Source organism: Labeo rohita, chromosome 24 (assembly GCF_022985175.1).
Source record: "Labeo rohita strain BAU-BD-2019 chromosome 24, IGBB_LRoh.1.0, whole genome shotgun sequence".
Classification (NCBI taxonomy): Eukaryota; Metazoa; Chordata; class Actinopteri; order Cypriniformes; family Cyprinidae; genus Labeo; species Labeo rohita.
This window is the reverse complement of record NC_066892.1, coordinates 27,721,665-27,749,267: the sequence shown is the minus strand read 5'-3', so window position 1 is coordinate 27,749,267 and position 27,603 is coordinate 27,721,665. Positions and strand designations below refer to the sequence as shown.

At 33.3% G+C, this 27,603-nt stretch overlaps 2 protein-coding genes across 3 annotated transcripts in view; both read right to left on the bottom strand.

The window, feature by feature from the left end:
• The window catches only part of pard3aa (par-3 family cell polarity regulator alpha, a), a 588,383-nt gene extending 573,061 nt beyond the window's left edge, over window positions 1-15,322 (bottom strand). For both annotated transcript variants that reach the window (XM_051097809.1, XM_051097810.1), the window contains exon 1: window positions 14,954-15,322. In XM_051097809.1, coding sequence (XP_050953766.1) covers window positions 14,954-15,073 — 120 coding nt within the window. In that variant the 5' untranslated portion in view covers window positions 15,074-15,322. The remainder of the gene's footprint in view (window positions 1-14,953) is intronic.
• A 5,812-nt stretch (window positions 15,323-21,134) lies between these two features.
• The window catches only part of cul2 (cullin 2), a 24,501-nt gene continuing 18,032 nt past the window's right edge, over window positions 21,135-27,603 (bottom strand). The window contains exons 18-21 of the mRNA XM_051097549.1: window positions 27,546-27,603; window positions 27,351-27,452; window positions 27,135-27,251; window positions 21,135-21,868 (exon numbers count right to left, since the gene is read on the bottom strand). The exon at window positions 27,546-27,603 is cut by the window's right edge and continues 145 nt beyond it. Of these exons, the coding sequence (XP_050953506.1) occupies window positions 21,737-21,868; window positions 27,135-27,251; window positions 27,351-27,452; window positions 27,546-27,603 (409 nt within the window). The 3' untranslated portion in view covers window positions 21,135-21,736. The remainder of the gene's footprint in view (window positions 21,869-27,134; window positions 27,252-27,350; window positions 27,453-27,545) is intronic.

Sequence of the window (27,603 nt, the reverse complement as noted above, 5' to 3'; positions counted from 1 at the left end):
AAAAAACAAACAAAAAAAAACACAGCTGTGGATCATTCAGGTAAACTTTTGAGTTATTTTTATAAATTCAGCTATTATTTTCTCTTGTGGACTATATGTAAACATATTTTATGTGAAATTTATCTTATCCAGGTCAGTACTAAATAAAAAATAACATCCATTTTGTATGATCCCTCTTATTTTGGAAAAATAATTAACATTTTGCAGATTCTGCGACGTGTATGTAAACTTTTGTCCTGAACCATATCATCCTGTGTTGCATTAAGAAGTCTGCATAAACACATTCTGCAAGAATGACGTTAAATGTCATTGTTATATATAAAACACAAAATTGACTTTTACAAAAATGCTTTCTTCACGTTTTCTTCAATGTTTTCTTCACGTTTTCTGGCAGCTTTCTAATTGAAACCGCAGCGCTTTGTGCATCTGAAGAGAATCATTAACCTACCAGATCTTATCTGTGCCAACAAAGCAATCAGAATGCCTTCAGGAGACCAGCACCTGTCTGCTGATTGGCTCCTGTTCCCGCCTAAATATGCCGCGGCTCCAGTTTGGCAGACTTTGCTTAAACTACTTCAGAATGACGCCCATTGATCGCCTGTCACTGAACCAAGGCCACTTCGGCTTTTCAGTGCAACTCATTAAAGCCAGTTCTGTTTGTCGTGGAGCTCTAACAATGGCACGCTCAGTAAAACACATACACAAACGCTCAAAGAATCAATACTAGCCATCTCGCATCAAAGCACAGCATTTTTGTGTGATAAATGAGTCACAAAAGAAACTGTGACTCAAGGTTACTTCAGATATCCAAAAGGAAACCGCTGCTGTTTTACTTTCATTCAAATACTCTTTTATAAAGTGGAACAAACAGGACTGAAATCCTGTCATAACTGTGGTGGGCAGGATTATGTCTGTCTGTTGGATCTTTTGTTAAACGACGTGTTGAATTTGTGTTATAAATGATATCAAAGATAAAGCGATTATTTAGGAGGAGGATTATACGCCCCTATAAAACATATTGGCTAAAAGTCTATAAACAAATCCTGCAGATAATCCAAGCAGATGTGCCACAGCACGTTAAATCCTTTATCTCTGCTCTTGTGCTGTTTCCATATGCAGTGCCTAACATCAAGAGGCTCATCGGTTGAGTTGATCATCTGGTTATTAAGATCGTCAAGCTTTGATTAGCACCAGTACACTAATATACAGAGATTAGTTGATGCTTTGTTACTTTCCTTGACAAAAGGTGGCAGGTATGAGGTGTAAAATATTTGTTCCTTTTATGCAGGTCATATTTCTTAAATTGCACTACAATTTAAATTCAAGGAAGCACTGCAGAACACAAAATAAAAATAAACAAAACAAATAAAACAAATAAAAAAAAAACTAAATTAAATAAATCCAGTAACAAACAAAAATAATAAAGACAAAAAAATGAAAAAAAAAAATATATATATATATTAATATTTAAATATTATTAATTAAACAATCAATCAAAACATAAGTAAAAGTAAACATAGTAAACATAAGTAAAAAATAAAATAAAGCAAAAATGTGAAAAAATAAACAAAAAAACATACAAAAAAAATAAATAAAACACAAATTCAAAGAATTAAACAAAACAAAAATAATAAAAGCAAAAAATGAAAGTAAACAAAAACAAAACCACAACACAAAACAAAAATGAAAAATAAATCAAAAAACAAAATTAAACAAAACAAAATTAATAAAGACAAACACAAAAATACAATACAAACCAAATAACAAGCAAAAATAATAAAAATAAAACACAAAAATAAAACAACAACAAAGCAAATATAACAAAAATAAACAAAAACATACAAAGGAAAATAAACAAAACATAAATAATCAAACAATTAAACAAAACAAATAAGAAACAAAGCAAAAACAATAAAAGCAAAAAAGAAAGAAAACAAAAACAAAAGCACAAGAAAACGAAAACACCACCACAACAACAAAATAAAACAAACGAAAACAAAACAACAAAAAACAAATTAAAACTGAAAAATAAAAACAAAAAAACAATGCAAAAATATCAAACAAAAAAATAAAAACATAAAAAAGAAAACAAACAAAACTTAAATAATCAAACAGTTAAACAAAACAAATAACAAAAGAAACAATCAAAGCAAAAAAAGAAAGAAAACAAAATCACAACACAAAACGAAAATTTTAAATAGATAAAAAAACAAAATTAAACAAAACCAAAAACAAACAAAACAAAAATTATTAAGACAAAAAAAAAACATTAAAACACAATAACAAGTGAAAGAAAACGAAAAAAACGCAACACAAAAAGTTTTAAAAATACTAATAAAACAAAACAAAACAAGCAAACGAAAAACAAAACAACAAAATAAACTAAATTAAAACTAAACAAAAATGTATCAAATAATGGATCAAAACAAAAACACGAAAATAAAACAACAAAGCAAAAATAGCAAACAAAAAAAATATACAAAAGAAAAAAATAAATAAATAAAACGAACACAAAATAAAAATAAAACAAACCAAAAAATGAAAACGCTTGAGCATGGGTAGCAAACTGAACTCATATTTTGTATACAGTGAGAGGTGAATTGGCTTGTTTACTGTATGAAGGTCATTCATAAAATCTGCACATTTCTGCATGCTGTCATGACTAAATCAGACAAGCCCTTGAATCTTCACAATAGCTTAACAAACACTTAACATGACGCACAGAACAGCTGTTTTGGTGTACTGAATAAAAAAAAAACAACAATACAAGCTCAAAGTTTCAGGCACGCTCCTCTATCCTCCAGGAAAAGTTTGGCACAAAAACAGACAGATCTAAACACATTCAAGTGACAACAACAGATTCACTTATGCATGGCAACAGAACCATAATGGCATTTCTTGTTTCAGATTTACAACATAAATCTATCATGTCACTAATGTCTCCGTAGTGAAATGATCACAAAGATGTTCAAAATGCCTTTCGGTTATGTAATTACTCTCAGTCATTTTGGAGGCACGTACACTGTGGTCTCATTGATACTGTCTGTACTTGCGGCTTCACCAGTAAGTTCCCCTGCGGATATCGAGAGATTGTCTGGTAAACAGTAGTTCTGGTCATATTTGGCCCAGCAAATCATAATTTTACACTGAGCACTAGTTATGGCTTATGCTGGAATTTAATTATGAGTTTATTCTCTGGAATACCTGCTCAGTTCACTCCCACTCTACCTTTCCCAATACAGTGAGAGCCAAACAATAAAGTTATAAAATAATCACATTGTTTTTTATGCTTTTGAAAGTATTTACTCTTAACAACATACAGACACGTTAATCCAAAGCGACTTCAAAATGAGGACAATGAAAGCAATTAAACCATGAAAAGGGCAACAATATGCAAGTGCTGTGACAAGTCCTGGTTAATCACATCTAACAGTAAAGTGTGCTAGTATTATAGGTCAAGTGTTGCATAATGCTGTAATATTACAATACATATAAGATATTTTCCGACACATAATATATTTGATATTAGGGCTGTCAATTGATTAATCACGATTAATAGCATCCAAAATAAAAGTTTGTGTTTACATAATATGTGTGTATACCGCGTATATTTACTATGTATATATAACGACACACATATACATTTTATATATACACATATATGTATGTGTGTGTGTGTGTGTGTGTGTGCAAACGGCATATAAAACATGCATGTACATATTTAGGATATATATATATATATATATATATATATATATAATATAATATTTGTATATAATCTGAATATAAATTATGTTATTAATAAATGTTATATTTATATGTTAGTTTTATATTATATATATATATATATATATAATATTTAATATTTACAAAAACCTGAAAAAAGTAGTAGTAGTAATAATAATTATTATTATGTTAATAATAATAATGGAATATATAATACTAAATCACTCAATATTTTTTTTTCATTAGCCATTTATTATGTGTAAAAAATCTCTTGATTAATATTACAATATCATGCATTTAGTTTTTTTGTTTTTTCAATTTATTGTTACTAGGAGATTTCACAAAAAAAAGACATAAATAAAATAAAAAAGACAGTAAAAGGCAAAAAACATCATGTTTTCCACAACATGTTTCATTAAAATAACAGAAAGAACAATGGTATTTAATAAATTTCAATTATATGGATCGTATAACAAAATAATAAAACAAAAAATGTTTTTATTTATTTATTTATTTATTTATTTATTTTAACTGAAAAACATCACGCAGAGAGTTCCATTAACATGTCTGAGTAATGATGCCAATATGTGGAATAATTCATTAAAACCAGATTCACAGAAACGAATGCCATTTTTCCAAATGGCATTAATATTTACATATTTGCTAGTCAAAACTAGTATTTTCCCTTCAGGTAGTTTCAACTACTCGAAACTATGTTTAGGAAACGCAACTAGGAATTGACTTCCTTTTTCTTAATTAAATAATTTATAGTTTGTTTGCTTTGGCAACAGTGTTGCTTAACTGTATGCACCCAACAAAAACAATACCAATGTGAAATTTCCATACCACCCAGCCCTCCATCAAAAGCTCTGATCCCTTTCTACCATTATCTCTTTATCCTCTCTAAACCCGCATCCTTCAGTCACGTCCACCCACACTCCCCTCTCATTTTCTTTCGGTTGCTAAAGGTCAAAGGTCACTGTCGAAAGTGAGCCGGAAGGTGATAATTGGTCGCCGGGGAAACTCTGTCAAGAGAAGCAGGGATGAGTGATGTGGGTTTTCTCCTGAACAAATGAAGCATTATAATGCTACAGGGCGAACGCAGACGGGGCGGCACAACGAGGCCCTCGCAAACAGAGACTACAGATGAGAGCAGCAGGGGGTCCGTCACGCCTGTCCAGTGCAACGCATGCACAGACCCCACATGGGGAACAAATTCAGTGGCTGCGGGACAGAGACGAGCCTTTGACATCCAAACACAGACAGACACGTATATATCAACACGGATCATACCATTGATATTTAAAGGCATAGTTCATTCAAAAATGATACTGTGTTATCATACTCATCCTTATTTTCCTCCAAACCCATAAGCTGTTGTTTTTTCAGTAAAGAATGAAAGTAGAAAATTGCTGTACAGTTATGAATGACTTGTCTGAATGACTTCATCTGAATGAACTCCGTAATCTGGTGCAAAAAGGGAGTAAATCTCCCATTGAATGTCTTGAGAGTTAAGGCTTTATACCGACCTAAACTCCCTTCGTCTGGTTCGCCTGCATCGACAAATGGCCTAACAATACTCACTGCGCTAATTCCCAGACATCACACCCATCGTCATCGCTGAAAGACTGGGATAGACACAAATGTACATGTTTATAGATGGTAATTCTCAGGAAAGCAGTCAAGAAATACAACTGACATTAAAATAATAATAGAAAAAAAAAATATTTTGTCACAATTAAACAGAAGTAACAACAGTTGGCATACTTCAACTTCTAAGTGAAATGACAAAATGTAGGGCAGGACATTGTTCGATCCGTTGGTTGCTGACTAGGTCCGAATGTGATCTTAGAGTCAGGGTTTAAACAGACAAAATTTAAAATTAGCAACAATAAATGGATAAATCATTCACAATAAGTCCACTGAAACTGGCCATAATTGCAATGAATTTAGTGGTGATTTATTAATTTATTTAAGAAATAATAATTTTGTTATAATAATGTTATATTCATGTGAGCTGGTTGCCACAGATGCTGATATGGCAAAAAAAAAAAAAAGTAAATAATTAAATAATATATATATATTATTTAATTATTTACTTTTTTTTTTTGCCATATCAGCATCTATGGCAACCAGCTCACATGAATATAACATTACTAGATACTTAATTTTAATATTTACTAAAAAATATTTCTAATTATTCTTGGTAAAACATTTTTCAAAAATATCCATTAAAGAACTTAAGTAAAAAAAGTAAAAAGTAAAAAATTTGGCATTTTAAGTACATTCCAACTAAATATGCTTTATAGACAAAAGGGTCTGACAAAAAAAATATTCATACATTAAAAGTTTTTTTTTCGATAAACAATGCATAAAATTTGTCAGCAATTTTGTGCAAACTTCACTGTGAGACATAAACTTGCAATTGTAAGAAAATAGTCTTTTTTCCCCTCAGAACTGAACTTTATAACTCGTAATTTTTAAGGGTAATATCTCACAATTGTGATAAAAAAAAAAAAGTCATAAACACGAACACGCAGACTCAGAATTGTGAGTTTAAATCTTTAGGTCCCTATTAAATCCAATTTCTTTTTTCCCAAATTCTTCCTTATTCCTTTTTTTCTTTGTTTTTTCCCCTAGATTCCATTTTCAATTTTTAGTCTCTGTTTTAATGGTTTAATTAAAAATATTAATCAAAAAGCATGTCTAACTAATTGAAATCATGAAACTTCAACAATTTAACAGTAATTTATTAAAAGTTTAAGGACCTATGAAATTTTAATAATAATAAAATAATTTAAAAAAAACTTCCCTAATTAATTGATTTTATATAAAATATATATTTCTTTTTTATTTCTTCTTTTTTAATAGAAATACAGTGTTGTGTATTTACATTTTTCTGGTAAATATTTCTTAAAGACTAATGTTTTAATAATAATTGTATTATTTTAGTAGTACTGCCATAGGGCCCTATGAAATCCATTTTATTTTTTCCCAAAAATTCCATTTTTTCCATTTTCATTTTTCTGGATTCTGTTTTTTCCCCATTTAAATTTTTCTCAACTCCTTTTAAATGGTTAAAAAATTTCATTAATCAAAGAGCATGTCTAATTAACTAAAATCATGTAATATTTACAGATACTAGTCCATATTGTGGTTTGATTCAAGTGTTATGACCTACTTTTGACAAATTCCGTGACATTCCACGTTATTCATTAAATTCCGTTTTTATGACTGGATTCCGGATTCTGTCCGCGTTTTCCGCATCGCGGAAATCATAGGGCCCTACTATCATTACATTCTTCAAGTTAAATCAAACTCTTATTTTAACGGGTTGCTGTGAAGACCTTTAAGTTTCTGTTTGTATGATATGAGGATAGTTTTTCTCAAAAAAAACTCTAAAATGCTCTTGAAGTGACTCTCAGAGCAATGTTTATGTGTTCATGTAGTCATATACTGAGTCGCCATGCTCACTTCAGTATGTGTGTAGTAAAAGAAAACCGCATGTCTGCGCCATTCATTCACACAGAAACACGCAGAACATGCAGGATTCATATTTAAGTAAGTGTACTGAGCTACTTATGATTTATTTTTGCACATTCCGTGACATTCCGTTTTAAACCGTAAATTCCATTTTTATGACTGGATTCTGTGATTCTGTCTGAAATCATAGGGCCCTAGACTTTAGAACATACAACTGAGTTTATCACATAATACTAAGAAAAAAAAAAAAAAAAAAGTCTGAACTGTGAGACAAATAATAAAAAAGTCAGTTCTGGAGGACTGAGCATCCAGGTTTCTGTCATTCCAGTCCAGTTTAAATAAAAAAGTCACTTTAAAGTGTTCGTTTTTACTTGCGTAACAATACACACAAATAAAACGTCTTGGACAATGTGATCTCACAGACTGATCTGTCTTGGCTTTACGTAAGAGCGTGTGTAATGTGCTGCTTGAAAACTGATGAAAGGTTTCAGTCCAGTTATTAGTCACTCAGCATAATAAACGCCTCCTCTTATAGACATACTGTACCTCCTTCATACATGTTCCTACAAGCAAAATGAGCTCCTGTTATTTTCAGACTGTTTGCTTCGACAGAATGTCAGAACAAAGTCAAATAAAGTGCTCATAAAACGCATTTGGACACTTAAGTCCTTAAAGATGTCATTGCACATTAAAACAAAACATAAAGGTGTCATCTGAGAACTACCTTCAGTGTTCTGAGCCATTCTACTGTTAAGGAACAGGTTATTTGGGAGACGAAGGTCCTCACTACAAAGAAGCCTCTAAAGAAAGGATTTCCGATCTGAAGGTCAAAGTTCATATACAATTATTGCATTTCCCTCTCAGTAACGGACATCCAGATGTATGCGGGTCTCATAAACACAATGCATGGAGTTGTGTGGACCTGTGCTTAATTACAGTCGTATGACTGTGCAGGATGAAACAGCAGGGTTGATGTTCGACCCATCACGTGTGCTGCTGCTGCTGCTATTTGAGAACAACAGGGGCTTGCAAAGTTCAAAGCAACACAAATAATTCAAGCTTGAGCGGCCAAAGTCACAATTAGCAGCTGCTTTCAATTAATGTTATGGCACCTCTGCTTTACAAGGCTTAGGCTACATCGTATTAATCCGGATACATTTGAAAACGGAGTTTTCGTTTTAAAACGCTCTCTGACAACACACTAGCATTTTCAAGCGTTTTCATCCACACTGAAATGTAGGAAAACGTTAAATTCGCCATACTGCCCATGCGTAAAAACTCATTTAGATGATACAGACGGAACAGACATAATACGTTTTCACACAATTCTTGGCAGGATCATTTTTTTTACGGAAATATCTCATCATTCCCTAACGCGCCCATGTCGCACGCTCTCATGTTTGATCTAAAGAGCAGCTGCCCTCACATTTAGTTGCAGGAGTCAGGATAGCAACTGTGAGTACATTTTCTGTCATCTTTTTAGGAGTGTAATATGAAGAGTGTACAAATATATCTTTAGCAGCAGTGTAAAAAAGTGAATAGCACATAACAGCCACAATTACCGGTATAAACATGGACATCTATTGGTACAATATGCGTCACATGACTAAACATGCGCCATCGTTTTCAAAAGCCTCCGTTTTCACAGTCCACATTGCACCGCGAAAACGGCGTTTTCAAATTTATCCACTTTGGAGAGCGTTTTCAAAAAGCTCCGTTTTCCTTGACCAAAAACGCCGTCTCAGTGTGGACGGAAGGCCAAAACGGAGAGAAAAAAGATGCGTTTTCAAACGAAAACGTATTAGTGTGGATATGGCCTTAGGGTAAGCTTCAAGAACTTTCTAGACATTTCAGAGCTATTTATTCATCTCAGCCTTTTTAAAAAGGTTTTCAGAAAGCCAGAACAGCAGCACCAAATTAGTGATTGTGAGAAAAAAATCTGAATTGCGAGAAAAAAAAGTCAAAATTGTGAGAAAAAAGTCAGAATTGCAAAATGTAAACTTGCAATTGCAAGAAAAAAGTCAGAATTTGGAGGAAAAAAAGTCAGAATTGTGAGAAAAAAAAGTCAGAATTGTGAGAAAAATGTCAGAATTGCAAGAAAAAAAAAATCGGAATTGCAAGATGTAAACTCGCAATTGCAAGAAAAAAATCAGAATTGCGAGAAAAAAAATCAGATTTGCAAGAAAAAGCTAGAATTGCAAGAAAAAAAGTAAAAAAAACAGCAGTGCTAAACGAGTGAATCTCAGAAAAACTGTCAAGAACGTGCCAGATCAGACTTCAGGCCAAAATGACAGGGGCAATTCATAGTCAATACTGTCACGATGAGGTTTTAATAAAATTAAATAAATTTAATAAAAATACGCAACAGAATTGGTGCTACATGACTAGAGAAAACCAACATAAAGAGAGTAGACAATTTCAAACCCAATAATGCACTAGGCTCAGTCGGATTAATGCAGAAGTATGATCTGTAATCAAAAATCAGACCTTTGCTGAATAAACTGGGACATCTTGCAGGCAACAAAAAAATAAATAAAAAAACATATTTTTAATTTACTTCCACTTCCAGCACTAACAATACAAAGCTGATTGAGAATTGGTGCACTTTCCCCTTAACAGAAAGCCAAATAAATATACAAGTTTGCCTAAACAATAAAAATTTGCATTTACATTTATTAATTTGGCTTTTATCCAAAGCAACTTAGAGTTATATAAGATATTAGTCATTGTTCGGATAGTAAAAGCTACAATAGGAAGGGAATATGGGATAATGAGAACATAGAAAAAGTAAAAGCATAGAGATTCATTATTTTTTATTTATTTATTTATTTTTTATTTTTTTTACTTTTTTAAAATAAAGCATGGCAAAAAAAAGTAAGACTTTTTTGTTATTATTCTTATAACCATAATCCAAACACATTATTCTAATTACTGTAATGCAAAAAAAAGGACTACAAAGTTGTGTTGATAGATGCAATAAATTATGTACATTTACATTTAGCAGATGCTTTTATCCAAAGAAACTGACTCACAAATCAGTAACATCACAAGAAATGCGTCACAAAATATGCAATATAATATTTGGTGTAATATAATGTAATCTTTTATAATTACACAAAAGCCTCTTATGAGCAATTAAACGTTTTAATCAATTGATAGTCCTAATTTACATCATTTGTTGTGTGCTTATTGTACTGTCTACAATTTATGCTAATTTCAACATAATGGCCCTCATATGTTCTTGACAGGCTCTTGAGATTCATCTAATCTTTATCCCTTTTGCCCTAAACGTCCTCACCCCGCTGATGGAGTATTAACATTTTCTGTAAAAAAAGAAAAAAAATATAACAATCAAGCAAATAAATAGGCTTATCTACAATCATCTTTCATCCTCCATCTCAAGACTCCTGTCAGCAGCCACTTCCTGCATACTGGATTTATATCGACTCAAGGGAAAGTCAATGGAAAGGCTGCAGACAGCAGTCTTACAGCGGAGGAAGAAAACTCTGAGCGTCCCGAAGAAAGAAGCCTATTTATTAGGGTTATTGATGAAGAGCTTGAGTTCTCTCTGCAGAGTCACATCTCCCTATAGATCACATGCTAATTCAGCCTTCTCACACTCCCGCTTACGCAGCACATCGCTGATCCGGACTGCCTGCGCCGGGCCGTCCTCAGAACGAAGTGTGCTCTGGAGTGAGCATGCAACGCTCCGCTGGGAAAACCTACTCGAGCGGGGATCAATAGGCCGCCGCCGTCATTCTGCTGAGGCAGAGGTACAGGGTGTGCCTGCTAAGCCATACAAGCATGGGTGTGTGCCATGTATGTAGAATCCAAGTCTTTGCCGTCTGCAAGCACAGCCTGTTTAGTCAAAGAATGAAATGTAAAGGGAACAACTCTTCTTTGAGCGTTGTGTTGCAGCTTGAGGTCTCTTCAAGGTGATGGAGCTTAAGTTTCATACTCTGCTGTAAGAGTGACTGACCTTCATGCACTGCTGAGGTTTCTCTAGACTTACCTGCCTGCAAACAACAGTCTCACCATTTGCAGTGAACTGTATAGGGCACAACGTATAACCAGAGTAATGAACTGAATGAATTATGCGACAAAACAGTATTTCAGGACAAAATTCAGTTAGACAGTAGCACAGTCATATGTTGTTCATATCATGAGATATCCTTAAAAAGAAACTTAAGACTGATTTGGTGCATGAAATGTCCTTTTATTTTGTGAATGTATGTTTCATTTCATGAACAGAAAACATACACTGCCAGTCAAAAGTTTTTAATGTTATTTAAAGAAGTCTTTTCTGCTTACCAAGCCTGCATCTATTTGTAGAGCAAAAACAGTAAAATTATGAAATATTTATACTATTTAAAACAACTGCTTTTTATTTTAATATATTTTAAAATATAATTTATTCCTGTGATCAAATCTAAATTTTCAGCATCATTACTCCAGTCTTCAGTGTCACATGATCCTTCAGAAATCATTCTAATAGGCTGAAACCAAACATTGTTTTATTATTATTTTTATCAATATTAAAACAGTTGAGTTATAACATTATACACTATACCATTCAAAACCATGGAGTCAGTATATATATATTTTTTATAACAAAATTAAGGCTATTATTTATCAAGGACACTTTAAGTTGATCAAAACTGATGATAAAGACATTTATAATTTTACAAAAGATTTCTATTTCAGATAAATGCTGTTCATCTGAACTTTCTATTCATCAAAGAAAACTGAAAAAAAATCTACTCAGCTGTTTTCAACATAATAATAATAATAATAAATGTTTTTGATCAAATCAAAATATTAGAATGATTTCTGAAGGATCATGTGACTGGAGTAACAATGCTAAAATTTCAGCTTTGAAATCACAGGAATAAATTACATTTTTAAATATATTCAAATAGAAAGTCATTTTAAATAGTACAAATATTTCCGAATTTTACTGTTTTTGCTTTGGATCAAATAAATGCAGGCTTGGTGAGCAGAAGACACTTTATTAAAAAGAAAAATCATTAAAAATCTTACTGTTTGACTGGTAGTGTATTTGTGAACAAAATGCACACAGCACACCACAAAATGCAAACACAAAATGTCAATTTCTCAAAAAACTGAATGTTAATTTTGCAAAATAATGTAAACAATGGAAAACAAATTGGTAAATAAAAAAAGGCTCTCAGCATGTCACAAAATGCATCTGTCTATGAACTGTTAATTGCACAAAAAACACATTTGGTGAAAACTGTAATGTTCATTTTGTAAACAATGGAAAAGAAATTTGAGAACAAAGCGCCCAAAATACTTTTTGTTTACAAAATGGACAAAAATGTTCACAAAAGGAGTTTTCTAGATCACAAAACACATTTAATCCAAATCATTTCATTATTCAGCATGTCATTAATGCATCTGATTCACAAAATGCACATTATGTAACGAAAATAAGCATTTAATTTACTGAATTTTTGTCATCAGATACAAAAGCATTTTATATTATGTAATTCATTCAGTCCACAATCTGATTACAACTGACACCCCAATTAAACTGAGGTTCAGAAATAGTAATTGTTTTTAAACAGGTTTCCCCAAACACTCATCTGCTATTAATTAGCCAAAAATTCAGCCCCATCCCCAACTCGGAGCGTTGGCTGAGTCGTTGCTATATTGGACTGGTTGGGATGTGTAAGCAAATAGAAAATGTTTTGAAAGCTCCAAACATATGAATTAATGACTTTTGGGATAGAAAAAGTATTTTAACATTGGGAAAAAAATACATAAATGTGTACAAGCGTGCTTGCAAAAAGCAAAATGCTTTTGTCATGCAAAAAACAGTGCAGCCAATAATTTTCCATACTCAAGAAACACTCTGTAAAATAAAAATCCTGGCACTATCAAGTGTTGGTTCACCAAACTATTCAAGGCCTGTAGAACAGAAGTGCTTGGACGTGATGCCAATGTTAACAGCAGATTCTTAAGATCTGGGCAGGAATAATAGCACTGATGCCAACTCAAGACACGCAGGAACCTAATGCCCCTTTACAACAACAATACAGCCTGTAGCTATGCAGCATCAACACGCCTAATGACAAAAATCAACATATTAATAATTAAACAGCAAGACCTCATTGAGCTGGAACGCATATTGCACTCAAATTTTCAGTTTTGTCCAAGTTCTGCAACTTAAGTGGTAAAATTCTCTCAAAGCTTCTCAATAAATACACAATGAGGATAAATTGTTTTACTCACTAACATGCACATGAAGCTTGCCAAAGTCAACAATATATGTGACCCTGGACCACAAAACCAGTCTTAAGTCGCTGGGGTATATTTGTAGCAATAGCCAAAAATACATTGTATGGGTCAAAATTATAGATTTATATCAAAACTTAATTGTGGTTTAGTAATATGCATTGCAAAGAATTTGGAAAACTTTAAAGGCGATTTTCTCAATATTTTAAGATTCCATATACTGAAGTAGTTGTATCTCGGCCAACTTTTCTATCCTAACACACCATACATTGATGGAAAGCTTATTTATTCAGATTTCAGATGATGCATAAAGCTCAATTTCGAAAAAATGACACTTATGACTGGTTTTGTGGTCCAAGGTCACATATCTAAGTTCTTACTCCAAATCTTGAATCAAGTGGAGAACAGAAAGCAGATCTGTAAGTTAATTGATCCAGTTTAGGAATTAAAAATCAACAACTACACATTCATACTACAAGCAGGGCACAGCTGCCAACTCTCAGTGGCAAAGAGTTTGACTTCACTTTTATGACCACCATTGAGAAAACACTTGGTAACTGTTCAAGTTCTTTGTCTGAGTGTCTAATGGCTTTCCGACCAATGAATTTCCATTACATTTCCATTTACAAGATAAGGACTGAAATAGTTTTACAGTTTTAACAACATCAAAAAAACAGTACGTTCATAAACTGCACATCACAATGTCTTGCAAACAATCGAACTATCAAGTTTAAATATGGTAGCTGTGTTTTATAACATGGTAGTTGGTGTACCAGCTAATGATAAGCAATCTTAGACCTCCCACAAACCAGGTAACAGCTGTTTTTACCAGTCCGTTTAATGTGGTCAGGTTGGTTAGCTTATGATCAGCTTCACAACTGGAATTCTCAACAAGGAGCTATATTTATAATCAGTATAGAAATTCAACAACATAACGACTGAGCCCACAACTCATAATAACGTTAGAACCAAAGGTATAGAAAGCACCATTCATCCCGAATGTTTAAGAGCAGGCTAAACAGTCAAATAATGTGTGAGAAACACTGAGTAGGTTGCATGTGTGGATCCAGGCTTCAGCTCAAGCTGATTTCCTAGGAAGTTTCTAGTCCTCGCCCTCCATCCGTGCCTCTAAAGTTCTTCCCACACTCCCTGTTTACTTGAAGATTACACTGTAATGCATTTTACTGTAACATATGAGCGTTATAACAGCCGACTTGTCCTCTTAAACAGAGTTTGAACCCGGACGCACAAGCGCGCCGAAGTTGCAACAATTTAACAAACAACCCGTTGTGACGTAACAAACACAAATGTAACAAATCTACAAACAAACACCTCCGTCGGAGCGTTCTGGAACACCAGCGGTCTCTTCCCTGTTCTTATCTATCCTTCTTTCCTTCTTTCTCCAGAAAAAGCGCCATGTTGAGAGCAGCAGAGGAGTTGACACGCTATTTTTCCTCAAACAAACAAAAAAAAACAGTCGACTTACCTTAGCTATGGCTTTTTTATATCTCATTGTCGCTTGCTGAATAAGACTGTGTATTTTGATATTCCCATCCCCACAGGGAACGACCACCCGGGTCCTTCCAAAACACACTGTCACTTTCATATTCGCCCGATATTCCCAGAGACTCCGCACAGGGAAGCGCGTTAAGTGTTGAACTCTTCAGGAAAAATCAGTAAGCCACGGCAACATTGTATCCGTACAGGTAAAAAGCAGGATAAATCCTCATATTGTGCTCCTCAGGTGGGACTGGACCACCTGTTCGGTGTGTTGCTCGTCTCGGCGTGCGTCGCGGGTGAAGTGACCGTGGGTTGGGCTTCCCACACGCTCTTTCGCAGCTCTCCGCGACTCACAACTGACTCACGCAGCCGTTTCAACGCGTATTCCTCCTGTCTGTTCCGGCATGGGCGACTGTCTGTTTAAGGTTATTGCTAGTATCCTTCAGGTGCTATTCTAGTACTTACTAGCATTCATAGGCTATTTGTTCAATTATATAGTACTTAACATTAAAGGTTTCTCATTGGTATTGATGGTTCCATGAAGAACCTTTAACATCTACACTCTTAAAAATAAAGTCTCCAAAATAAAGGAGCGGTTTTGCGGTGATGCCATAGATAGAAGAACCATTTTTGGTTCCCTAAAGAACCTTTCAGTGAACAATTCTTAAAAGAACCGTTTTGAAAAATCTATAGAAGCTTTTACGCATTTGAAAGATTCCATGGATGTTTAAGGTTCTTCGTGGAACCATCATGCCAATAAGAAACCTTTATTTTTAAGAGTGCATGGAACATTTCAAGCATGCAAAAGGTTCTTTAGTGTAGAAAAAGTCGATTTAGATTTTAAATGTTCTTTAAACTAAAAAAAATGTTTTTTTTTTTAAAACTGTTCTCTAAAAAGTTTTATGTGGAACCAAAATTGTTCTTCTATATGGCATCACTGTGCTCCAAAAACATCTTTTTGGAACCTTGTTTTTAAGTGTATGTGCTTTAATTTAAGTGTCACCTCCCCCTTTCTGAACATGGATGTGAAAGTGCACTATCCAAACTTAAATTGGTAATTTTTATGAACGCTTTGAAATACAGACCTAAGGTTGGACTCTTTAATAAGATTGCATAAGTAGAATCATTTCATCAAAAAGCATCAAAATTGCTATAAATTGAAAGCCTTATGTCTAAAAAAGTTATGTTCCAAATTTGAAGCTGATATTAAAAAACGTAGGTTCCCGTGAGATTTTATTTAGGGAGTTATACCACAAAACAGCCTTTGGGTGCCATCCAAACTCCAATTAATTTTTCTGTCACAAATGTCTAAATTTCTATGTCAGTATTACTTCTATTACAAAATATGGAATCTTGAGACTCTGACCTTTCCAACGATATACATGACAATATATGTGACCCTGGACCACAAAACCAGCCATAAGTGTCAATTTTTCGAAATTGAGCTTTATACATCATCTGAAAGCTGAATAAATAAGCTTTCCATCGATGTATGGTTTGTTAGGATAGAACAACTATTTCAGTATATGGAATCTGAGGGTGCAAAAAAATCTAAATATTGAGAAAGTTGCCTTTAAAGTTTCCCAAATTAAGTTCTTTGCAATGCATATTACTAATCAAAAATTAGGTTTTGATATATTTACAGTAGGAAATTTACAAAATATCTTCATGGAACGTGATGTTTACCTAATTTCCTGATGATTTTTGGCATAAAAGAAAAATCTATAATTTTGACCCATACAATGTATTTTTGGCTATTGCTGCAAATATACCCCAGTGACTTAAGACTGGTTTTGTGGTCCAGGGTCACATATGACAACGACAATGTCCAATGTCAAAATTTTTTGTTTATTTTTAATTTTAGTTCTGTTTTCACATGATGAATTTTGAGATTTAAGCTTTCAAATGATATAATTTATGATGATTACTAAAATAATAGCGCCAAGTGACACTTAAGGAGTTAATCCAATTGTTAGTAGGGTGAGAGGGCAAAAACGGGCCATCAGTTTAAACAACACAAATAAATTTGACATATTATATATGAATAAAGCTTTACCATGGAAGATCAACAAGTAAATGAGATGTACCCGTATCTCTGTGAAGAATATACTAGTAAAAATACAAACTGCCCACAAAAACTTACATTATGGTTGTTTATGACGATTGCATGGTCAATTAATAATGTTATAACGGTTTGCTTATTTATGATGGTCTACATCCTGTTTAAGCTTGTCTTGTAGTCTGGACATTTGCTTTTTGATTGTAGCTGAGATTATGTGTGGCTTTGGCATGAGTTACCAATCTGATATTGCTGGTTTTACGTGGTTTCTAGCTCGACCATTCCAGTCATTTATGAACATCAGCTAGTCTATATGATGGATATGAAGGCTTCCAGTTTGTGGTAGATCTTGATCATGCTGGTTAGAGCTGAACCACCTTGAGCCAGTAACAAACCAGCTATCGTGTTTCAAAAAACTGCTTACGTGTCAGACTTTCGCCACTTTTCCGAAATTCGCTATGAACGTAGTAGGACTTATTCATTATCTTTTCATTCTCATGAAACCTTTCTCACGAAATCTTTCAGCAAAGACAATGTTTATTTATTTCCAGTGAAGACGCTCGACAGATAAGAAGCACTTGTTTGCTAGAGATATCATGCCTTTTATACTAGTTCAAAAGTTTTTTTAAAACACTGTGGTCCGTTGGCTGTTACAAAAAAGTTTTTACAGTGTCAAAACAAGGAACTTAAAAAATTCATTTATTTAAAAAATAGGTTGCATTTTTCTAATGCTGTTAATCATGCGAGCAAGAGAAATACAGAGAGAATGTGCTTAGGTCAAATTGTTATTTGTTTACAGCCTTAATTTAAGTAGAAGGACAGCAAATGACATAAAACAAATGTGGTAGTTGTTTCCATGGAGACAAACACCTGGACTGATGGATTTCTGCTGGATTGTGTCTGTCTAGACGCGTAACGAAGCATCAAACCATGTTTTTAGATATATGCTCAATGTTCAGACAGTGCATCATTGAGAGATGTTTTTCCTTAGACAGAGATTCTACTCTGCATTGCAATAGAAGCTTTGTTATTCTTATTTAAAACAACAAAACTCCTTTCTCATGTCTCCTTTTTATAATGCATATCGCCCCCTTGTGGTAGAAGAGGCGGCTTTGTCTTCAAGTGTGTGCTTTTCACTTGTAATGAAGATTTATTACATTCTGCAGCATCCAGTGACTCGACATCTGTGAATCTGCAAAATGTCAGGCTTACGTAAGATGATGTATATTGTACAGAGATGTTTTGCTGATGACACACACATACTGTAGACATGTTGATTTGGTCAGGATCCTCCATATGGGTCTTATTAGGAGCGAATCCTCAGTTAGGAGGAGCTGCTGCTGACTGAGATTTGCTCACAAAGAATCCCAATATAGCACAACCCACAGAAACCTGCAGTCCTTGGTGCACTAGGTCCATAGTAAAAAAGTTACTCCTAAAGTATAACATTCACCAAGACCATATAACAGACAATTATGGTATGAGGGGAGTCAAGTCCTGCATCCATAATCATATAGAATGTAATGGTGTCTTTTTTAACAAAGGCGTGTGCACACTTTATGACTTTCGTCACGATTTGGCTCAGAGAGATTTTAAGAATCCTAAAAGCTTCTTCTGATCACAGGCCAGAATCTGTAGTCTTTGATCACTATTTTGACATATTCACTGACAGATGATTAACGACTAGCTACTGCAATCATATTTGTCCTCTAGGTGTATTCTGATGCATTCAGGTCCTCATGGAAAGTTTGTATTTATGACTTCGTAGTCATGACTTCAGGTGAATTAAAATCACTTTGACTGGAGTAAGATCTTGATGTAACTTTTCTACAAAAGAAATAACATCAGTTCTTTTTTTTAAATGTACATTACGCGTGTTTTTGCTTTTCTATGTTTTAATACAAATAATGAAGGTGCTGTAAATTGAATTGTTATGAATTGTAACTGTAAATTACTATCTTTGCTATATTTAATGCAAATAAAATAAAAAAAGCCTTATTTCAAGAGATTTGGCACCAGTAAAGATGCTGCATCTGCTGCATCCATCATATTTTCTCAGACATGCCTCCAACTCAGAAAGTAGGGCTCAAAGAAAATCCAGAGATTCCCACTTCTAAATATGACTCATAAACAGTGCTGGTTAGTATCTGATTACATATAATCTTGATTACAAAAATTGAGTACTTGTAATTAGATCACAGTTACTTTTTTATAGATTACATGATCATAAATTGTTCACAATTTGCTGTTTAGGATCTCCCTAATTGTTTTTTTTTTTTCTCAATTTTTTTTTTTTATAAATTCTACTGTCATATCATTTAGCTTTAAATATTCACAATATAGAATGGCCTTGTAAATATAAATTCATTTGTGATCCATCCTTCTGAATTTGATGACAAAAGCACCTCTCAGTAAGTTATATCATGTATGAAACAAATAATTTTGCAAGTTACTAAACCTGCCAAAGTATAATGGTTCATGTGATGCAGGGATTCCCAAATTTGTTAGTGAAAGCTAAATACTAAATTATCTACTTTAAAAAAAGGTTAATATTTCAATACTTTAATAACACATTCTCTGATGTTGGTAATGGTTACATTGACATGCAGGTAAACAAATAAAATTAAATATTTAGAGAGAGAGAGAGAGAGAGAGAGAGAGAAAATACTGTAGATATACAGTTGAGGTCAAAAGTTTACATACACCTTGCAGAATCTGCAAAATGTAAATTATTTGACCAAAATAAGAGGGATTATACAAAATGCATGTTATTTTTTAATTCAGTACTGACCTGAATAAGATATTTCACATAAAAGATGTTTACATATAGCCCACAAGAGAAAATAATAGCTGAATTTATAAAAATATATGCTACATATGCTTGATTCTGAATACTTTTGTTACCTGAATGATCCACAGCTGTTTTTTTAGTTTAGTGATAGTTGTTCATGAGTCCCTTGTTTGTCCTGAACAGTTAAACTGCCCGCTGATCTTCAGAAAAATCCTTCAGGTCCCACAAATTCTTCAGTTTTCAGCATGTTTGTGTATTTGAACTCTTTCCAATAATGACTGTATGATCTTGAGATGCATCTTTTCACACTGAGGACAACTGAGGGACTCATATGCAACTATTACAGAAGGTTCAAACACTCACTGATGCTCCAGAAGGAAACACAATGCATTAAGAGCCGGGGGTGAAAACTTTTGGAATTTGAAGTTCAGGGTAAATTGAATTTATTTTGTCTTCTGGGAAACATGTAAGTATCTTCTGTAGCTTCTGAAGGGCAGTACTAAATAAAAAAATGTATTTAGGCAAAATAAGATAAATGTACGGATCTTCATTCTGTTCAAAAGGTTCACAAAATAAAATACACAAAAATGTTGAAAAACCAAAGAATTTGTGGGACTCGTGAACAACTATCACAAAAAAAAAAAAAACAGCTGTGGATCATTCAGGTAAGAACACAGTCTTAAGAATCAATCATATGTAAACTTATGTGAACAAGGTTATTTTTATAAATTCAACTATTATTTTGTCTTGTAGACTATAATATAAATGTTTTTTATGTGAAATATCTTATTCAGGTCAGTAAAAAAAAAAACACACATTTTGTATGATCCCTCTTATTTTGGTAAAAATAATTAACATTTTGCAGATTCTGCAAGGTGTATGTAAACTTTTGACCTTGACTTAATTATTGGCTTTTTGACAGCTCATAAAACCCTTGCAGTTCTTTCATTTACCATAGTTTAGGAAAGCCTGGAGTAATGTTTAATGCATTTCATGATGTTGATGACAAAGAATTAAATATATTTTATTTCTCTTTGTTTTTTTTTTGTAACAATAATCCCATTCAAATCTGTAATCAAGTTAGGTCAAAAGTAATCCAAAAATAGTCAGAATACATAAAAACGAGTAATCTAAAGTAGATTACATTACTGGCTACAATTTTCATCATGTAATTAGTAATCAGTAACTGACTGCAATGCATAAGTAATCTACTCAGTACTGCTCATAAACATCTTTCCGACATGGTTTGAATGCACTGTTAAAAACAAATTGGTTCACCTTTAATAAATTACTGATGATGAAGCCATTCTTAAAACATTTACAAAAAAAGTGTGTTTTTTATTTGTTTATTTGACAAGCAGCAGAATCATGTTTGTCACCTCATATTTGTTTTTTATATCTTGAAAGTAAATGCAATTATCAGTATACCGGTTTTATTACAATAGTTCTTTGACTTTGATACATTAAAAAAGAATACACACAACAACTGCAACGTGAGAAAAGAAAGCATGGTTGTTTTTTTTCGGCCGTTTCTCAAACATTTCATTTGTTTTGCTCTATGTGATGCATTTCATTCGTTCGCTTTCTCTTGTACGATTACGTCTTAAAAATGTATTATCCTTTTACGCTCGAGTAGCTATAGGCATTTTCTTTTTTCATAGACGCACTGGGCGTGGCACTGGTGATGTAAACAGCATAAAATCAGAAGGGGTCAGGATGGGGGTGTGGAGAGACAGGGTGCTTTTGATGACTGTCCAGCTACTCGGAGGCCCTTTTTTAACAAACATGGAGGCACAGAGTCCCGATTCGATCCGATGTTGAGTGCCGGAGCCAGCCAGAGCCGGAAATAAAAGACATGTTTACCGTTCACGCTTAACGGCGCTTTTTGTTTATTTTTCTTTCTTTAAATTAATATGTTTCTATGCGACATAGCTGTATTCGTCCGCAGAGCTCTGGCTTCGCTCGATGTACTGCTTGTCGATAAGAACCTCAATGCACTTCTTGATCATGCTGATACTCGGGTTGAATCTCGCTTTGGATTGGTTGATTACCTGAAAGAATAAGCACAAACGAACAAAATTAGGCTGCTTGTATTCAGAACAGCACACAATCATATTGCTGTTTTCATTTTTGCAGTATAAAATGCATGTTAGAACACTGGAGTAATAATGATAAAAATTCAGACTTGGTGAGCAGAAGAGACTTCATTAAAGGAGAACTCCACTTCCAGAAAAACAATTTACAAATCTTTACAATTTACAATTTTTTACAATTTACTCACCCCCTTTTCATCCAAGATGTTCATATCTTTCTGTCTTCAATCATAAAGAAATTATGTTTTTTGAGGAAAACATTTTAGGATTTTTCTCCATATAATGGACTTCACTGGTGCCCCGAATTTTGAACTTCCAAAATGTAGTTTAAATGCAGCTTCAAAGGGCTCTAAACGATCCCAGCTGAGGAAGAAGAGCCTTATCTAGCGAAACGAGTGGTCATTTCTTTCAAAAAATAAAAATCTGTATACTTTTTAAGCACAAAAGCTTGTGTAGCACAGGCTCTGGGATGTGCGTCCACGATGCTACAAATTAGTAAAGAGTCGTTCTTGAATGATTCATTCATTTTGAACGGATCCTTAATGTGATTCGAAAACGAGTCGTCTCGTACTGGAATTAGTTCACCTGTTTCGAGTCTTCGGGTTTTTCGAGTTGTTCGTTCATCTTATGGGGCTGTCACATGATGAACGAACGACTCAAACCCGAAAACTTGTCAGATAAGAGGTGAGGTGAGCTAATCATAGACTAAAGACCCAGGTAAACAATGAATTTATCTTTTCTGTTTCTTATAGCATTATAGTTTTGTCTTGTTTGTAGTGTGATCAGCGTTTGTGTAAGCAGTAGATGTGTTAGGGAAGTAACACGTAACATTTTAATTAGATTTTGCTAAAATGAACGAAATGACTCGAAAAAAAGATTCGTCCATTTTGCTGAACAAGACTCAAAGGTTCGAGTCGGTAAAATGATCCGAACTTCCCATCACTGCTACGAATCACATCTAAGTTCATCGTCTGTGTACTGAGTATTGCGAAAAACTCCATCTTATTTTCTCCTACAACTTGAGTGGCGGACATCGTTGTACATTTTTGTTTGTAAACAGCGTTTAGAAACTTACTTGCACTTTCTTAGTCTTTGCGCCTTCTCTTTGTAAACACTGGGTCTGTAGTTCCGCCTATGTTCTGCGTGACCTTTCGACCTGATTCAATAGTACGTGAACGCGCATCCCAGACCCTGTGCTACATGAGCTTTTGTGCTTAAGAAGTATAAAAAAAAAAAAAACCCTTCTTCCTCGGCTGGGATCGTTTAGAGCCCCGCATTTAAACTACATTTTGGAAGTTCAAAATCGGGGCACCAATGAAGTCCATTATATGGAGAAAAATCCTGAAATGCTTTCCTCAAAAACCATAATTTCTTCACGACTGAAGACAGAAAGACATGAACATCTTGGACGACAAGGGGGTGAGTAAATTATTTGTGAACTTCTCCTTTAAAAACATTTAAACATCATAATATCATTACTATACAATATGACAATTTCTGTATTACTACGTTTACTGAAATGGACAGTTCCAGTCCTGGATGCTGATTTATACTGTGAAAAATAAAAACAAAAAATGAATAAAATATGCAATCAACTGCATGATTAAAAAGAAACAGTAATGTCACATTCTGTAAATGTTAATGTATTTTTAAATTAAATTAAATGTATTTTATTTTTCACAGACCCCCGGAACCCATCTCGGGACTTAATTATTTTTTTCAAAATAAGTAGCATAAATGTAGCATATACACTTTGCAGTATGTTAATATCCTGATCATAACCTTACATTCAGATATGTGTTCTGCTGTCATGCTTTCAGCGTGTGATTATAAACTCAGTAATAATCTCTGGTTTACAAGGACGTTCTTGAGAATTGATAAGAACTGTCTTGTCACAACTGACCCAGAAATGAAAGATTTGACTTTTCCAGCAAAGCTTGTGAACAGATTACAGTTGCAGATTTTGTAATCCATATTTCCACAGTAAGATTTCCTGCAAGATAAAAAGCAAGGAAAACCTGCCTTGACTGCATCACTGTGTTCTTGATTTGCAATATAAATAATAATGAATAAATAAATGCTGAACGACAGGAAATACTGTTATTTAACAAACCAAAAAACTGAAGGTTTGAGTGCTGCCATTATTATGAGCTGTTTTCTGGCTGAATATGTGTTTGTGATTGAAGCTGTTTGTTCCAAAGCAATGAGAACCACATGGACTAACACCGAAATCCACACACAGTCACATAAACATTGGACAGCTGCAGGAAGAGCTGAAGCACCAGCAGAAATTCACAGCCCCTAATCAAATCCATTTCCTGATTCACACCTGCGTTTGTCCTTTCATTAACAGCTGAGTAAATGAATAAATGTTTTATGTCACTACCACAGCTTCGACTAATCTGATCAATATATTTTGATCAAATTACTTGTGGTTTTGCATACAGTAATACTGTACATTTAGTTATGAAACCCTGTTTCAGGCTGTTTTAAAAAAAAAAAAAAAGGTAAATGTGACTTTTTAATCTCACAATCCTAAGAAAGTCAAAATTGTGAAAAAGTCTTTTTATTTATTTATTGAGGTTTATTTTCCAAAACAGAATTAAAAATATAAGGTAATCTTTGTATCTTGCAGTTCTACAAAAAAAAAGTCTAATTCCGAGAGATAAAATGTCACAATTACATTTTTTTGTGCCATGGTGGAAACTAGCTTCTGTATTTAGTTGAGCACATGGAGGAACAAAAATAATTTTTAAAAACTTGTAGAATATTAGACAGGAAATGGTATCAACTTCATTAAGAGAGTATATATTGTTTGTCATTACAACAATGCAAACTAATTTTCAGATTATGATAACATTCATGTCAACAGCTGTAGCTATATGATGAACTGTATTTTCCCCATATAGTTAAACAAGTAATCGGTACATTGGTATTTACCAAAATATTTTTGGCTGCAGATACTGACAATGTACAGTCATGATACTAAACAGGATTAAACAGAGTAAGAAAAAAATTGGATGTAAAATTTGTTTTTTTAATGAAAAATTAAACTATGAACATAGTTGCATCAATCTCAGGAAAATTGTTAAAATATATATATAATAATGAAGAAGTGTATTTTAGAGTCATTCAGATATATACTGTATAATTTTAATTTTAGTTTTAATTTATGTGTTTATTTATTTAATTGCAATGTGACTTTGTTTTAAGCAAAATAAACCCATAAAGTCTCATTATTGTGATATAAAATTATTTTTAAAAATATAAAACTAAATCTATAACAGTAGTAATAAAGATAAATCAATATTAACTCTAAAATACATTTGCAAATAAGCATCACTGCAGTTTTTCCTGAGCTCGATTTAATTCAATTTAATTTAAATAAACTTAATTTTCCTGTATTTTAACGAAATCTGCTCAGAAACAATCATATTTAATACTATTTCTATTGTATTGAAATTTCTTTCACACATTTTTTCAGGGAAAAAAGACATGCACTCTATTCATTTACTAACTACTTGTTTTCTTAAAAAAGATACTGATTTAATACAACAGTTAAATAAACAAAGTTAATATTAAGTGACTTACATTGTCTGACTATAACACTATTGCCTGATTTTGCTCCATTTCTTCATCAAAAATACTGAGCATCTCCATCTCCATCTGCGCATCTCCATTCAAACACAGCGGTGTTTCGTTTATGAATGAATGTGCATTTTTAACGAATTTAGTGAGTCAATGATTCAATTTCCCATTCATAAAGACAGTCATTTGCATTATTCCTGAATGAATCAGCTATTCGAATGAATCAAATGAATGAATGATTCAGTAATTAAATAAGTGACTTGCCGCCAACTACTGGCAGTTTTAGTTTCATTTTAAAGTATCTTTTTAGTTATTTAGATCATTTAATATTTCTATATTTAAAATTGTATATTTAAAACATTCATCTCAACTTGAATTTATGAATTTGATTGCACTCATGCAACCTCTGAGCCTTATTAACCATGAAAATACACCTACAAGCCACTTTCGTGTTCTTCTCTGCCACCTCTGTAGTACAAATTAATTTTATTAATACTGATTTCATTTGATTGGTACCTTATTCTACTTGCTCTTATTTTGTTGTTTTAATTAGAAAATTTCAAAAGCTTATAATATATATATATATATATATATATATATATATATATATATATATATATATATATATATATATATATACACATATATATATATATATATATGTATATATATTTATATGTTATATATTTTTTATTTTTAGTTTATATTTTTTATTTATATATATATATATATAAATATATATATATATTTTTTTTTTTTTTTTTTTTTTTTTTTATAATAGATGGCATACTTTTAATAAAGTTAGAAAAATGCCATTACAAAGGTAAAAACAAAATATTTAAGCACAAGTGTAGAGCTCTGTTCTCTATTCTTTTTGTGTTCTGTTTTATTTTTATTTATTATACAATTAACAAAAAAAGCCTCTAACACTGGCTTGCTCTATTCTTTTTCTATTCTGTTTTCTTTTTATTTATTATATAATAATAAAAAAAAAAACTTGCCAATTTAGGCTAACTTAGGCACTTACATATCATTGCTCTTTTTGAGCAATGTTAATTTTGATTGCTTCCATTGTCCTCATTTGTAAGTCGCTTCGGATACAAATATCTACTACATGACTAAATGTAAATGTAAGCAAAAAATATATTTTCTTCTGATTTTGGTGTAAAATATGACCCAGACGCTAACCAGATTATAAAACTTCCCCAGTTACAGAATCACCCATGTGCACCATTTCCTCTTTATTCACTGTTCAGCGGAGACAGTGTTGAGCTTGTCTGTGATTAGGGGAAAAACAGTGAGTTCAGTGCCAAATGTGTGTGTGCATTAAAAACAGTATACATTACAGTGTTCTTGTGTAACAGCCCGTGTTGGCGGGCCGTCTGGTCCTCAGACGTGTTCTGACAGCAGTCTATGTCAAAGTCTCTCATTCCTGACATTTCAGCTCTCTTATCTGCAAGGGCTGGAATTTGTTTCCTGGTGTTCTCCACATTTGATTATTTGTGACCCCTGCGTCAGATACCACACACTACTGCACACCTCACCTCCTGAACGCTCGCTTTGGCGTCTGAAGCCTCAGATTAAGATTTTAAACTGAAAGGCTGAAGCACTAGCAGACGAGAATCTGTCATCTCACCTCCTGTATGAGGGCGTTGTGTCTCAAGACTTTCCTGGCTTTCATAATCCTCACTATAGCAGCCTGTAAATACATTTTCCTGTCTTCATCCACGGCACTCCTCGTCTGTTCCAGCTCCTGACACACACAAATGACATCACAGAGTTGATATGAGTAAAAATATAATGGGATTATCTTAAAATCGGTCAAATTGTTTGCCATATCGAGACTCTGTACCTGTGGCGTGTCCTTCTGCATTGATGTTGTGATCTTGAACTTTGTTCTTTTACTGGTGAAACTCATAATTAGGGAAAACGTAGATTCGGCTTCGATTTCCTCCTGGAGGAAAGGAGATAGTGTCTAGTTATAATAAATCAATTAACAGTTTGATTAGAAATCAAGCCACTGCGGCCGCACAGATCTCAGACTTACTTTCTGCGAATCGTGGCTGATCATCTTGACGTCCAACAGGGATTTAATGGTCTTCTGG